The 15,768-nt window shown below is 54.8% G+C and overlaps 1 protein-coding gene across 1 annotated transcript in view; it reads right to left on the bottom strand.

Moving 5' to 3' along the window:
• Positions 1-4,987: 4,987 nt before the first annotated feature.
• DIDO1 (death inducer-obliterator 1) overlaps positions 4,988-15,768 on the bottom strand; it is a 42,055-nt gene continuing 31,274 nt past the window's right edge. Inside the window, exons 16-17 of the mRNA XM_033094547.1 lie at positions 15,397-15,592; positions 4,988-8,380 (exon numbers count right to left, since the gene is read on the bottom strand). Coding sequence (XP_032950438.1) covers positions 5,226-8,380; positions 15,397-15,592 — 3,351 coding nt within the window. The 3' untranslated portion in view covers positions 4,988-5,225. The remainder of the gene's footprint in view (positions 8,381-15,396; positions 15,593-15,768) is intronic.

The raw sequence follows: 15,768 nt of genomic DNA, 5'->3' as shown, positions 1-15,768 counted from the left end.
GGCGGCTCATTTCTTGTTAGTGCTGAGTAACATTCCACTGTCTGGATGGACAGTTCGTTTATCCATCACCCACCGGAGGACATCCCGGTGGCTTCCAACTTCTGGCGATTGTGCATAGAGCTGCTGTCAACGTCCGTGTGCAGGTTTCGTGCGGACAAGCTTCCAGCTCCTTTGGGTAAATACCAAGGAGCGTGATTGCTGGATCCTAGGAGTATGTTTAGCTCTGTAAGAAACCGCCAAACTGTCCTCCAAAGCGGCTGCACCGTTTGCTTTCCCCACAGTGACTGAGGGTTCCCGTGGCTCCACGTCCCCGCCGGCGTGTGGTGTCGGTGCTCTGGGTCGTGGCCGTCCTGATGGATGGGTTTGATGGCCTGCTGTAGGCTCAGTTACAGCTCCAGCTGGATGGCACCATCATGCAGGGCCTGGCATGTCTTCCAGGACGCATTTGCTGAGTCAGCAACTGACATATGCGGCTCTCACTCCAAAGCCAGGATTCAGGAACCAGGGAATCAAAGGGGAAAGAGGGTGGCTCCTCTCACTATAATGTCTGCTGGTCCACCAGCAAAATCTGTGCTTCCTGTTCCTGCAGCTTTGGGTTCCAGAGGGCTCAATCCCAGGGCAGGGGCGCTTCCTCCAGAGGACTCAGGGACCACTCACGGGGATTGGGCAGGTGGCTGAGACTCCGCTCGGCCACTTTGCAGTCTTCACACCAGTGAATCTCAGGGCAAAGACAGAGGCTGTACTGGCTGGGGAGATGGGGCCTAACTGTCGAGGGGAAGCGAGCTGCTACTGCCCAGTGAAGGGGAGGCGAAGCGGGGCGCTCCGCGTGCTGTAACTACAGTCAGTGGAGAACGATGACAACACTGTGATTCAGGCAGGACGACTGATAGCGCAGACCAGCAGGAAGGGAGTTTGGTGTCCCACCAGGCACGGAACCCGCCCAGCACAGGGGCTGGTTGACGGCCAGAGGAGCATGGCGTGGGTAGTGGAAGGAGGATTTCGTAAACACTAGAGGTGACCGGATGATCGACTGCAAAAATGACTGTCTTTCTACTTTGGTATGAATATGCTTGTCTGCTTATTAACCACATACTTTGGTTTTCGTTTCTTATTTCCTGTGTCAAGAGTGGTTGGCCTTATTCCCAGAGTTTGCGGGACAGGGCAGCATGCGGAAGTGTGAATCTCAGAAGAAGATTAAACGTGGCTGGAGGCAGAGAGGGACTGTGTCCTGGGGACGGTGTGTCATGTTGGGTGGGAGCATGACTGCTACTGTCTTTGTTTGGAAATTATGGCTTAAAGGATGCTGCAAGCAAGGCCTGTGGAGGTGCTGGGCCCACGGTGGTGGCGGTGGTGTGGCTGTGTGACAGCTGGGCCACTGTTCTTGGAATCCTGTGTGTTCCTGGTTGAGGGGACCTTTGTGCATGAAATCTGGAGGCCAGCAAAGAAGCACAGACACACTGCCAGTTATGCCCCGAGGGTTGAGGTGGCTCACACCCCTGGTGACTCAGCTGGTTCACCCCTCGAATCCTGGGCCAGGTGTGCATCTGCTTTTCTGCCAGCTTCTCAGGTCGGACGCCCCATCATCAAGATTGGAGGTAGAGAGTTTTGCCTTATCGGCATGTCACGTGACAGGATCCTTGGCTGGTGGCCTTTGGTGTGGCGCCTTTCCCTTTCTCCATGTGTCTGAGACTCACTGTCCTTGCATTCACTTCCTTTCCGTCACCCCATTTGTGGCGGGGCCACCGTTTATCTTCATTGATCAAAGGGCTTGTAGGTGGTTTCCTGTTTGGGCAATTTTGAATAAATCACTGTAAAGATTTGCTTACAGACTTGTGTGAAACTAAGTTTTCATTTGTTTAGAGCAGTGTCTCAATCTTTTAAAAATTACAGCGCCCTAAGAAGCCAGTCTAGACTATTTTCCTTAAGTGCCGTCTCCCTCACGACGTTCCGATCCTACAGGGGTGCTTTGGGGCTGTGGCCCCGTGCAATACCCAAGATGTGCCCCCAGAACCAATCTCTGGCCTCTGGGAGATGTTATCCCACAATAATGTATGGTCTGGGGAAGATGTCTTGCTGGGGGATCGCTGGGCTGTGGGGTTGAACTCGACAAGCCCCCTCCCCCTCCTCCCTGCAGTGAGGGACGTACCAGTCACCCCGCGTCCTCACCAGCACAGGTTACTGTCAGTTTTCTGACACGCAGTGCCTGACATACACGGTGGTGGCCCTCCCTGCGGCTTCATAACTCCTCTTTTTTACTAAGACCCTGATTAGCTCTCTTACAGGAGGGGCGGCCGTGTGACACGGCCTGGCGGACCGGACAAGGTACAACCAGAGATTTTTGAAGGGGGAGCCAATGTGGCAGGCATGTCCGCAGGCTGTGTTCTGGGGCTCAGGCCCCTTGGAGAGCGCAGTCCCCCTGCTGTGCGGGGACACTGCCTCCCTGTGTTCCTGGATGCTGGGGGTGGTGGGGAGAGGGGCAGCACCCCGCCCCTTTGGTGTCCCTCTGTGGGAGGCCCCGGAGTTCCCTACAGCTCCCTGCGTCCCCCCAGCTGCCTCTGCCGAGGCGGCTGAAGCGCTGAAGCGCAGGGACTCGTTCCATACAACCGCGTGGCAGCCCCAGCCCCGGGGATTCCCAACCGGAACACGGCCACTGGGGCCTGGCCTGTGTCCTCGGCCGGCCAGACCGAGGTCATGTTCCTAGAGCCAAGCCCTGCACAGCACGCCTTGTACCATGTGTGCCTGATGCTGGCGAAGTGGGGTCACAGGATGGAGGAAAGTAGGGTGACGGGTGTCGTGGAGCATGTGAAGGGCAGGCTTTGGGCTGAAGGCAGGTGAGAGCCAGTCCAAGGAGTCACGCAGGACTGAGGGTTTGTCAATGGAGCATATTCGTCATGTTCTGGGGGATCTGTTCTGGTGGGTGGGGCTACCAGCACCCTCAGCATCCAGCCTACAGAATCCGCTTTACTGCTTAGCAGTACTTCAGCCACCGGGGGCTTGGCAGCGCTGTCTCCAAGAGTAAAGCAGCGGCATGCCCTCGTCGGCCTTGGCGGGTCGTCAGGCATGCTCAGCTCGAGGACAGTGGTCTGCAGGAGGCAGGGACTGCCCATGGCGGGGCCCCTGTGAAATGCACTTGGGCTCAGGGCCTCGGCCCTGGTTTGCTGTGCACTCAGCTGGGAAACCAGGCAGCAGTTGGTACTGACTCTTCACCCAACAGGGCAACAGGGGCTACGTGTCCTGCCCGGGACATCTCCTAGGTGTTCCTGCTCCCAGCAGTGCTGGGTGCTCATTGCCCCCTGCTCCACTCAAGGGACCACCCTGAGCCACCAATGCTGCCTCACCAGGCGCTTCCCAACCAGCCCGGTGCTCCTTTAAACCCGGAGTCAGGCTGAGGCTTGGTCCACTGCGTGCCTGCTGACCCTGGGGACCTGCGTTGACCACATCACTGGTCATCGTCTAACCACACACTTGTCTCTTCTTCCTGTACCAGCTTCAGGCTTCCTGCTCTGATAGAACAAGACCCGAAGACAACAGCGGTAGGTGTGGGTCACCCACCTCCAGGTCGGACTGGGAGTCCCTGAAAGTAGATGCATCCAGTCATCAGCCGGTCATGAGCTGGGTTCACCCAAGCTTGGGTGTGAAGGGGTCCCCAGCTTCCCCACATGGAAGAGATGTGATGACACACAAGACAGAAAACCTGTAGATGTTTATTCTACTTCAAGTAACAAAACCTATGAAGTTCCATGTTTTAATGTACAGTGATATAATACTTTGCAATATAAAATACAATTTACAGAAATTTCTATCAAGTAAACCTAAAGAAACACACTTGATTTTTACACTTGTGTATTTAAATTAGAAAAATTTGTTTTACATGTAAAAAAACCTTCACATCGTATTAGATGTTGGAACTTGACACCACTTGAATGTAATTTAGCCCACGACACTTGGTTTATTACACCAATCATCCCAACTGCTGAGTTCTCGATCCTTTCAAATTTAAACATTTGTGCTAGAAAGTGAAAAATCTGTAGTGACGTACAAGGGAATAACAGACTCCAAAGAACAAATGAAACTCTAATTTTACATTTGCAAAAGTAAGTTTATGAAAATATAAAAAAATTACCAAAGTGTATTTGTACAGTCAAATAAATTAGCAAGGTTTTCTCGTCAAACTTCAGAACTCAAAAAATACATGACAAGAAGCAATACACTGTCTTTCACAGTGAACGCTTTCTAGTTTGTAGTTCTTGAACTAAAATCACTATTTGTCATCTCAGACTTTATACAAATATTGTTCCATTTTCAAAGACAAACTTTAAAATTTATCACCTCACAAACATAACAGTTGAGAGCTAGTGCACTTTGCCTGGGATACAGGAAGAACCGCTCAGATGATGAAGTTCAACAAACAAAATGTTCCTGATTATTCAAACCAAAGAAACCCACCCACCCCCCTTTAAAGTACACTTAATTGGTTTATTTTCTCACTTTGTTTAGGCTGCTAAAATTTAAACCTTTTTCAATAAGTTGTTATTCAAAATGTAACAATTTCTACTCAGATGTTGCTTTTAATCATGTTTTCAAAAAAAAAGTATAAGGTGACATATAAAAACTGAGCAAAACTAAGAAATGTGTTTTGTTTCCCAGTTGAAATTTCTAATTCCAATTTCTTTGACGAAAGGAAAACGCATTGGTAAGCTTTGTTTCTCAGCATTCCAGAGGCAGCTGACACTGCTCCCCCTTACGCCCCGTCACCTTTGGGAGAGCCTGTTAACCTGTAAAAACAGCTTGGGAAGCCTAGAAATAGAGATGAGATGTCAGCAAAGCTATGGCTCAAAGGTCCACTGAACTCCCTTAAAATTTACCATAGTCAAGTTATTGGAAAAGATAACTTTATAATCTGAAAAAAAGCAATATGCTTTTGTAGACATTTTCCCATTTCAGTAATTTTAAATGGAAATATTAAGAGTTCTTAGGTTTTTTTTTAAAAAAGCATCAGAATTGTAAAGATGTGAAATTTTGTAAGAAACCATTATACACAAAATTACAGTAATTTTTGAAGTCCAGAATATTCTACTCTATTCTGCATCTAAGTTCATAGCTATTTGAAAAACTATTTGTTCGACACATTTTATGAACTTGTCTTTTAAAAAGGATCGTTGCCAAGCTGAGACCACGCCAGCCAGGGCTGACACCAAGCCTTTAACACAGGCCTGGGCCGGCCACTAGGTCTGGGCGGTGGGCTCGGCGGCCCGTGGGGTCTCGGCCTTTGGGTCCCGCGTGCTCTCCTTGCTTTTGCTGCGGTCCTTGCGGTCTCGGCCCCGCTCACGCTCTCGCGCCTTTTCGCGGTCCCGGTCTCTGCTTCGAGACCTCTCCCGGTCCCGCCTCCGGTCCCGGTTCCTGCTCCGTTCCCGCTCTCTGTCCCTGTTTGTGCTCCGCTCTTTGCTTTTGTCCCACTCTCGGCAGGAGTCTTTCTCGCGGTGTCTGTCCCACTCGCGGCCCCGGTCCCAGTCCCGCTCGCGGCCCCAGTTCCTGCTCCGCTCGCGATCCCAGGGCTTCCCATGCTCCCGGTCCCGTCTCCTCTCCTCAAAGGCGCGACCCTGCCGGCCCTCGGGCTGCCCTTCAGGCTCGTCCAGTGCTTTCTCTTTGGGCCCGGCTTCAAACCGCTCCCTCTGTCGCCCTTCCAAAGTCTGGTTTCTGTACTCGTGGCCTTTGCCCTCTCGGAAGTCCGGCGAGGCCCACTGCGTGTCGGCCTCGGGGCCTGGTCCAGGTGCCCCAGAAGGCGGGCCAGCCTCGTCCCAGCGGTCCTTGCGGTGCTGGGGGGGGTGGCTGGGCAGCTCCAGCAGTGGCCTGGGCACCGGCTTCATCACTGGGGTGGGCTGGCCCTGAAAGTGGAAGCGGGAAGGCGCCTGCTCGTTTTTCTCAGGAAAAGGAGCAGAAGACCCCCTTGGTCCACCAAACTGCAGGGGTGCTGGCGCCCTTTGATTTGCAAATCTTGGCGGTGAATTTACCCTTTGCTCTTCAAACTGCTGAGGCTGAATTCCCCTGGGTCCTGGCATGAAATTTGGTGCTTGGCCTCTGGGTCCTTCAAACTGACTAGGATGCGGCCCCCTTGGGCCCACGAAATGGCCAGGCGCTGGTCCTCTCTGACCCCCAAACTGAGCGGGAGGAGGCCCTCCTCGGGGCCCTTTAAACTGAGACAGCAGAGGCCTCCTTGGGCCCCCAAACTGGAAAGGTGCCACGCCCCTGTTTCCCATGAACTGGCCTTGTTCTGGTCCTTCGAACTGAGACGGAGGGCCGGCCATCTCGTTGTATGCGGTGTCCTGGAACTCTCTTTTTTCCCCGTGGGGATCCTTGCGTTCTTCGAATTGGGGCGGTGCTGCTGCTCTCGGCCCCCCAGGGTGAGAGGGGGAGGGGCCCCTGCTGTCCCCGTAGGGAGGTGGCCCATGTGGCCCTGAGAATAAGGAAGGAATGGGACCCTTCTGGGCCGCGAACCTGGCCGGTGGAGGCCCCCTCGGCCCGTCATTGTTGGAGATGACATTCTCTTCCGGAAATGGAGGGACTGGGCCCCTGGGTCCTGGGAAATTGGGGCCATGAAGCCCCGACATCCCGAAGGTGCGTGGTGTGGGCTCACGCTGCCCCTGAAACTGGGGCAGAGGGGCCCCTTTCTGTCCAGGTGGGGGTAACGGGGCGGCCCCCTCGCCAGGTCTGGACTGTGGGGCTCTGTCTCCTTCAGTTTCAACTGCTAAACGGTCACTTTTTTCAGCAAACAGAGCATTTCTTGGGTCCTCATACTGGGACGAGCCAAAGGATTTCTCCTGAGATGTGAACCCCGGGCTTGAGAAGAGATCCCTCCCCGCAGAACTGAAATTCTGGCTGGCGTTCTGCAAAGGGAAGGTGGACGGGAAAGCAGCGCCCGGGGGCGTGGGCAGCAGCACCTTCCGAGCAGGTCTGGCCGTGGGGGGGCCGCTCTCAGGGGGCGGCTGGGCCGGACTCTCCGAGGGCTCCCCCGCGGGGCTGTCCTGCGGGGCCGGCACCGCAGCCTCCTCGCGGGGAGCCCACGACTCCTTTTCTTCCGGGGCTGGCGCAGGCCCCTGAGCGGCAGCGGCCCCTCCGGGCGGGGCGCTGGGCATGCAGTTGGCCTTGGAGGCCTCGCTCTCGCTGCTCTCGGCTAGTCGCCGCGCCTGCCGAGGGTCCCGGCTCTGGCTCTGGCTCTGTCTCGGGTCGGAGCCTGGGCCTGGCCCCTGACTGGCGGGGGGTGCCACTGCCCGGCCTGCAGCCGGCTGTTCATGTGGAAACAGCTCGGCCTTAGGCAGCGCCGCCTTTGGGGGCGGCGACATCAGCGCATCAGACACAGAGAAGTGAGCCATGGAGGCCCCCACAGCGGCCCTCTGCAGCCGGAGCGCCTCCTCCTGCTCCTGCACTTGTCGCTTCTGCTCCTCGATCTGCTTGTTGAGTTCTTCTATCATCTTCTGCTGCTCGACCAAAGACGGGGTGGAGCTGTCGGCAGCATACGCGGCCGGCCTCTCCGTGGAAGCGCCTTTGACATCTGCACACATCCTGTTGGGCAGGTCGTCCACGGTCACTTTGGCTTCTTCTAAGATCGTCTCGTCCTCTGGGTCATAGGCCACCTCCTCGCGCTCGGCGCTCTCGGGGGCCTTCTCGCCGTCTGGCCGTTTCCCCAGGTCGCTGAGCTGCGTGTCAAAGGCTCTGTCAGGACCGTACTCTTCCTCAGGATCATATGGCCTGTCATCCTCCTCCTCCTCCAGAGCCTTCTCTTTTGACAGCTGACCAAACTGCTGGACAATTGGATCCAGCAAGGGCGCTGCCGGCAGCCCACACTCAGCCTTGGCCTTGACGTCTTGCTGGGCGGCAGGGGCGGATTCCACAGGCTCCTTGGCAGGAGGGTCAAATGACTTTTTCTTCCCAAACAGAGTCTGCAGGATATGCTCCAGGGGCGAAGCTGTTTTCAAAGCAGAGGAAGCGGCCGCTGTGACTGTGGCTGAAGCAGTGGGTGCCTCGGCGGTGCTGGCGGTGCTCGTGGCTCCCGGTTTGAGGGACGACAGTATTTTTAACACCGACGATGATGACGAAGCCGGCACAACAGGAGGCTCTGGAAGAGGGGGCGGGGGCGGGGGCGACCCCGGGGGCGTGGTGCCGACAGCTGAGTCCCCAGAGCAGAGCTGATATTTGGGGGGCTTCTTCTCGGGCTGCGAGGCTGGAGGCACTCTGGGGTAGGCCGAAACATCCACTTCTTCCTGGGTCTGCAGTCGGGACCGCTTCTCCTCTACCTTGTCGAATTCTCCAGCATTTGAAGGCCGTTTTATTTTTTGACAGATTACTAACCCCAGGATGATGTTTGGACGAGGTGACTCGAGACCTGCAAAACAAAGCACTGTGTGAATTTTAGACTCCAAATTCAGCTTCCATCCTTCAGCGGTGAACTTGATCCAGGGAAGCAGTGGGGAATGTTTTAACAGGTAGAAGGAAGAAATTCTGTGGCAAAATAAAACCAAGTGTTTGGAGAGCTTATTGCAAAAGATCGTGAACACACCCATGTGCCTGTCCAGGCCGACGGGCCGTTGGACAGGAAGCAATTAATCCCCGGCTCATAAACCACGAAACCAAGGCCCTGATTCGTGAGTACATTCGCCCCCGTCATCAGTTGACATTACAGACTTCAAAACGGTACGTAATACTTAAGCAACATGGGGGGAGAGGCGGCGAGGCAGGCAGGCCACTATGCACGTGGCCAGCGTTCTTACCCTACAGGGAACAAAGCATGAACGTACTAGGACACTTAGCTGTGCTTTTATTTGCCTCTGGCTGCACATCATGAAGGTAACAGCCCTTCTGGTCTTGAACTTGTGAGTTGCAACACCTGAATTAAGCTAAATAAGCTAATATTAGAGCTTTGATTACAACCTAATTCTACAACTCAACTGCAACGATCAATACAATTTCAATGACCAGTATAACGCATGCCATTAGCTAAGTAAGTCCATTAGCCGCTGGTGTCAAAATTACAATTCACGGGAAAAGTGATGCTGACTGAAACGGCTAAAGTGAATATTGTCAGGTTTACAAGAAGAACTCCCTGCGAGTTCACTTATCAAGAGCCACCTAATGCTCACTCTTTGTAAACACAGGACCTGGTGCGTCAATCAAGCATTGAAGTTTCGGAATGCTGGCGGCAAAGAAAATACACTGGGGTTTTAGGGCACAGTAGTTCTTAAAGGTTATTTCTTAAAAAGGACAGTGTTCCCAACGGTGGCGTACTGTACAGGAGTGCTGGTATTTCGGTAATGCTCTCCCACCCCCACACTCCTAATAAATCTGGAATGCCAAAGGGAACAAAAAAAATCCAAGTCACCAAACAGTAATGTAGGGAGAAATGCTACACAAAGGACAGAAAGTTCGCAATGAAATTGTATAAATTCAACTTATAGTTTAACATTACTGTGGTATACATTCATGTTCCTTTTTTTACTTACTAAAAAAGAAAATCAGTGTTTTTTTTCCTATTCTGTGATTTCAGCGATGTGAATCTCCCTAAATCCCAACAGACAAGGGCTGACAGGCTGAGCTCCAGGGTGTTGGACGTCCCAGCCACCTGAGGACCAGAGGTGACCCAGCACCACACGGACTGCCAAGGCACTGGACCTGCTCCACAGGCTGGCGTGCGAGCTGAGATGCCCACTGAAGACCTGCACTCCTAATGCCCCAGGACCTCACCACCTTCATTAGAGAATGGCTTCCAGAATGTCCTCTCCCTACCCTGCTGCTAACAGCCGTGTCCAAGGAGAGGAGCAGCTGGGCAGAGGGCCCAGGGACTGGCAGCCTGGAGTTTCACGCCCAAGTGTCCCTGCTCAGATATGCGGGGTAGCCACGTCCATTTTCTAATTAACATGAATTACGGGTATTTTAACTTGAAACAGTACTTCTCTCAGTGTTCCAGCTCTTTCCTGAGTGTTTTACGGCATAGTCACACCGTGTTTGTGTCTGGTCAGTTGTTAAATTGGCTCTGATGGCCTGTCTGGACCAAACTGTTGATAGGAGCCCTAGAGCCTGCAGGACAGCTTCTCCCAGGCCTCCGCTCCCTAAAGCACCCAACTTCAGAAGGGGAATGTGCGCAGCCACATGGGTGGCTGGGAGCCTTGGTGTGGGGAGGTCCCCCGGAACTTGACCTCAACGCAGAGGGGCTATGCCACATGAAAACCAGCCCAACTTCTAAAGCACAAGGCTTGAGGCAGGAATCAAGCATCAGGTCACTAAGCTGTGTGTGATGGGAAGTGACTGTTAAACCCAGGAGGACACGGTCTCCGGCCCTTGTGAAGGGTACCACGCCAACTCCAACTTTTAATGGCTTAACATGCTTACTCAAACAAGACTATTATCCCAGCCTCGGCAGAACCCTTCAGACTTTAACCTTTGTCATCATATTCATGGTGGGGAAGGTCATGGTGAAATTACTTGATCGTCTAGTAGAACTTCCAGCTGGGTGGGGGTTAGTTTTGAATTTCCCCCCTGATCTCCCCCAAGATTTTAAATTTAAAAGGGGCTCTCAAAAATGCACATCCCTATTTTGAAGCAGTCAAATCTTATCATCCGACTGATATGTTGGTGTTATGGCTGCATGTTTGAATGGTAACCTACATTCACAGGAGAAAAAGTTAAGTCCACTGAGCTATGCTGGGTCTTGGACACAATCCTTACTGAGATGAGAGAGGAGGGAATGCTGCAGAGTACAAAGGGGTGTCTGCATGGGGAAGTCTCTCCCTCCCAAAGCCCCCGCAACCTGGCCCCCGAGAAGGGGCAGCGCAGGGACCAGGCTGGCTGCAGGGCAGAGACCAAGGGCTCCAACCCAAGGCTGCGTCTCCAGTTCGCAAATTCCTCCCTTTCTCCATTGTTACAAGCAGGGCGCTCACTTACCCACCTCCCTTTTGAGGGTTGTAGAGGCTTGTGATTGGCACATCAGATGAAAACAAGCACGAGGTGAGTGGGACTGGTGTCAGCGGTCCCCTGCTCCATCCCAGACAAGAAGGGTCGGACAGACTGAGAACAAGGATGTGGGCACTCCCACCCGACGCCCTAGGCAACGCGGGAGCAAATGTTTACCCTCGGAAAGGACTGTGGGTGAAAACAAGCCTTTAGCTGCATGGATCCTTTCTGAGTGGTCACGGGGGAGGGGAGCCTTAGCTCAGTGTTCTCATTAAACCACACACAGGGGAGGCACGGGAAGCCCAGGGTCAGGGTCATCTGAAGAGGCTGTGCCACCTGGTTTCCTGAGACAAGACCAAAGCAGGATGCGTGTCCAGGTGTGTCTGCCACAGGGACACACCTGTGAGGGAAGGTGAATTGCCAGGAAGAGGAGGGAGTCCTGGGCCCCCCACGTATCTCAAACCTGACACATGGGACAAAGCTTTTTAATAAACCATCTGAAAGCTGACTCCTTAACCCCCAAACTATCAAAACATTGCTTTCACCTCTAAATCTGTCTGGCATGCTCCACTACCCATTATTTAAAATGAAAACCCTCTTATGGTCTGTCTGTGCAAACAAAATTTTCCCACCTGCTGGAACAGAAAAGGTGTGGGAGTTACTAGGTGACAGTCTTTAAGTGTGACTGGGCAGGAAAGACTTGCAAACACGGGCAGCGGTGTGCCCGCCCAGCCCTCCACATGCAGGCACGCGCGCGCACACACACACACACACACCTCTCCCGCTTCCCCATTTTGAACCATACGACCTGACAAAGCCACAGGGCTCGGTGCTCCAGCAGGAACGAGTGTCATCTTGGTCCAGGTGGCCTGCAGCCCTCGGCTGGGTGGCACGACTGGACGGGAGGAGTGCTGGCTATGACAAGCACCGGGGGACACTGGGACAGGTACTGAGAGCCACTAACGGTTCAATTCAAACAAACAATGAGTGGTTTCCACGGAAAACTTTTATTGGTTTTGGAGGAGGAAGGTACAGTCGGCAGCAGGCGCTGCGATCAGTCTGCAGCTATCGGTACACTTGGAGACCAGAGTCCTTACCTGACAGCATTTCAGGCACAGAACTTCCCAGCTAAGTTAAAAAGGGAACACAGAAAGAGGACACTATGCACGTGAACAACCTTGTAAGAAGATGGCCCTCCCCGTCGGCTGGAACACCTCCGAAGGCACCTGCCCGAGGTCTCAGAACCTCTGAGCACCTGAGCCTGCAGCCCCTCGGGAGGTGTGGACCTGCCACGTTCAGTGCTAGAGGGCCCACACAGGGACGCACACGAGCAAGCGTCAGTCGGCCTGGTTTTCCACGCTGAGCCCCACGTCCCCAGTGGGGACGCCATCCATGTCGGCGGCACTGAGCTGAGCTAACCTCTGTAGTGGGAAAGGTGCCCAGCTGGATTAGAGAGACCCAGGTTTTGCAGTTGTCCTTGGAAATACTGCTGCCATGTTATCACAAGGCCACTGTGTGACCCCAGACGGCCTGGCACGTCTGTGGACAAGTCCCGCTCTGGCGGGTTTCTGAGAGGAGACGTGGATGGGCAAAGGCAAAGCGGGCCGAGGAGGGATGTGCAGACCCAGGGCCCGGCGTTCACTGTCCCGAGCGAGCACTGACCAGGGCTGGCCACGCCGCTTTCACAGGTGAGAAGACGGTTTCAGCACCGTTGGCGTCCTCACCTGCTTCTCAAGTGCGACCAGCAAGAGCTCAGGGGGACACCATCTGGTCCAAATCTACTGGTGCCCCAGCTCGCAGCTCGTGTTGTCGCCGTAAGCTAAGGTGTGTGTGTCGGTCACTGCCCCCTGCGACGACCTTTCCCACATAACCTTCTCACACTCCCACAGCGGTCTCCAAAGCCCCCACATGGGCTGGCAGCTCCCAAGCTGGAGCTCTGTGTTCCCAGAGGCCTGTGCTTTGAGCAAGGCCTATGGATGGAGAGGGGGTGCGGCCAACCCTGGCTCAGCCATTTACTGGGTATGTGACCTCAGGAGTGACAGCTGTGGGCAGCACACGTCACCCCCTCGGAGAACAAATGCTCTGACCTGCGGTGGGGCCAGTGTTGAAGCCTGCTTGGGACCTGCTGAGGGACGTCACTGTTCCCCTCTGACTGGGCCTGAGCCTTCACAGGATGCCGTGCCGAGACCAGCCCTCTGAGGGCAGGGACCCTGGGTCAGGAGCAGCGCGCCCACTCCCAGCCTCCCAAATGCACACACACACACGCACACACACGACACCAGGACAGGTGGAGATGGTTATCTGGGGTGTGCTAAGCCACGCGATAAACACGTGCTGCAGGTCAGGTAGACAGCCCGGCCTGGAATCCAGGTGGTTCCGCCGACGTGGACATGTATACAACATACACAGGCATTAGTGTACGTGAAAACACTGACAACGGAATGAAAACTAGTATACTGAATGAAACAGGCTTAGATTTAGAAGCCCTTAAATTAAAAAAATCTTTTAAGAGCTCATGCATGAAAAATCACTGATTACGTATCTACAATCCTTCTTAGTGTTTTAACAACACACATTTGTTGTTTATTGTGGAGGAAAACCTGCCAGTCTTTAGGGTGTCCCCCTCAGGTGGTGTCAGAGCCTCAGGAACGCGGACGGACCAGAGTGTGACGTCCATTCAGCCATTACCGAGTGCCTGGTGCTCAGCGCCCATCACGCTTAGTGGGTAAGGCGAGAGCCCCGCCCGCAGCCCAGCCCAGCCCTCCTGGCCATGTCACCTTGGAAGCACCCAGTGTGGTCCTCGCCTCGCCTCTGCAGGGCTGCACACGACCCCAGCTCCCACCACAGCCCAATGGAGGGGCTGCTCTGTGGCTTCCCTTGACCCCTCCTGTCCCCGGCCAAATCCTGAAGCTGTACCTTTTCCCTCTGGCCTGGTCACCACCCCTGAGGACCCCGCAACCTGACAAGATGTAGCCGCTGGGCTCAGGGAGGCAGATGGAGCAGCGAGATGGGCTCACACCAGGAAGCAAGTGTTTTCATTGTTCGAAAGGGATGACTCCAGGACCCACTGACTCACGTCTCCACAAAGTGCTCTACGCGCGGAGAAGAGTGTGTCTGTCTGACCAGAATCCCCCGCTCACTAAGACCCCACACGGTGTCTACACTCGTGACTAACCGGAGGCTTTTCACAGGTGTCTGAGGAGTCAGCTTCTTCATCTCACCTTCAGGGACACGGACGTTTCCCTTCACGGTCATCCAGGGAGCTGGCCAGCCGCTTCACCAGCTGCGCCCTCACCAGGACCCCCACCCGCCAGGTGGTACTTCTTCACCCCCAAGAGTATGACAGGGCACCCTGAAGCATCCAGATGATTGGATGCATCGTGCCAGTGACAACAACCCTGCAATTACGGGCACGCCGATCCCTCTTTGGGCACAATTTTGAAAACGGGCACCGGGCCCCCCTGCAAGGCCAAGCATGGGCTCCAGTCAGGCTCAGGGCCGGGCGAGGGCGCCCCACTGGGTCCCGGCCGTTTAGGGGCAGTGTGAGCACAGCATGTGGCTGCAGGACAGGGCCAAGGCCACAGAGGTGCCAGGGTCTGGGCAGCAGCAGCGATGGCCCGAGGCGTTTGGCCACCGCCTCTAGAACAACATTCGGGAGCACGAGCGGGTGCTAGACCCATCATCTGCTAGGATTTGTAGCCCTCGGGACTTTGTGGGCACAGATGTGCTCCAGCTTAGGCATCTTTCGCCAACCTCTTCTCGGGACAAAGAGCCAGGCACTCACAGACCACGCCCCCAGGACTCACCCTCAATCCCTTGACGAGTCTGGTTTTTTTAAGGTTAATTGGTAAGTAATCCTTAAAAAGCAGCACTTTATCAAGAAAGAGCAAACACAAAGTATTTCGCAAAAGAGAAAAGAGCTTATGAAAATCTGAGCAGTCGACTTAAAAGTCATTATTTCTGGAACTCTTTAGTTGCCCCTGCACTGCCGTGGCCTGTGTGCTGGGAGTCGGCGTTAGAGCGAGCAGTCTGCCTGCCTCTGCGCTGCGGGCTGAGCGTTACTAGAAAGCCGAGTGCTGGCGCTGGCCGATGAGGGTGGCATTACCTTTCCTCCCAGGCTCCTGTGCAAGCTCCTGGCACTGACTGACCCAGGCCACCGACTCAGGCTGTGACAGGCGGGCTGGGTGCCGTGGGTCCCTTCGCTTCATCAAGCTCTTCTGGGCAATTATGCCGATGCAGGGGTACTCCTACTGCCCCCAACCCCTACCCCGTGTCCTGGAAGCCGTGCCCTCGAGCTAAATGCTGCTCTGTGTGGCTCCTACCCCTGGTCCTCCAGTCACGTGTGCCGAGGCAGCATGAGTGCCTGGCCACCACCAGCTAAGTAGGACACGTGTGGGGAGGGGGTGTGTGTGGGATCAGAGGCACCTACTCACCACCCAGAAAGCTGGGGCTTACCTGGTCCCTCAAAGGGCAGGAGCTTGGGCGGGATAGGGTCCTCGGCGCTGAGCGGGATCAGGTAGAGGTCCTTGACGTGCCTGCTGTTATTAGCGACCACGCCAAAGCGGCCGCGGCTGCTAAAATAGGAGTACAGAGAGATATAGGCCACCTCCTCCTCCTCCGTCGCGGGGTGAAAGCGGATCAGACACAGCTCCTACGGTGAGAGCACAGGGGACAGACACATGGACCTGTGGCCGTTCTGGAGAGGCGCCTGCTCTCACTGTGGGCCTCAGCCCCAGAAGCACTCTGAAGCCAGACCGAGTGGCTGTCGGCTTCTCATCCTGCTGTCCAGCACGTCCACGTCATGGGGTGCAGGGGGGCACAGGCTCC

The sequence above is a fragment of the Rhinolophus ferrumequinum genome, chromosome 23 (assembly GCF_004115265.2).
Source record: "Rhinolophus ferrumequinum isolate MPI-CBG mRhiFer1 chromosome 23, mRhiFer1_v1.p, whole genome shotgun sequence".
NCBI lineage: Eukaryota > Metazoa > Chordata > Mammalia > Chiroptera > Rhinolophidae > Rhinolophus > Rhinolophus ferrumequinum.
The sequence above is the reverse complement of the archived record's forward strand: the minus strand, read 5'-3'. Positions and strand labels throughout refer to the sequence as shown.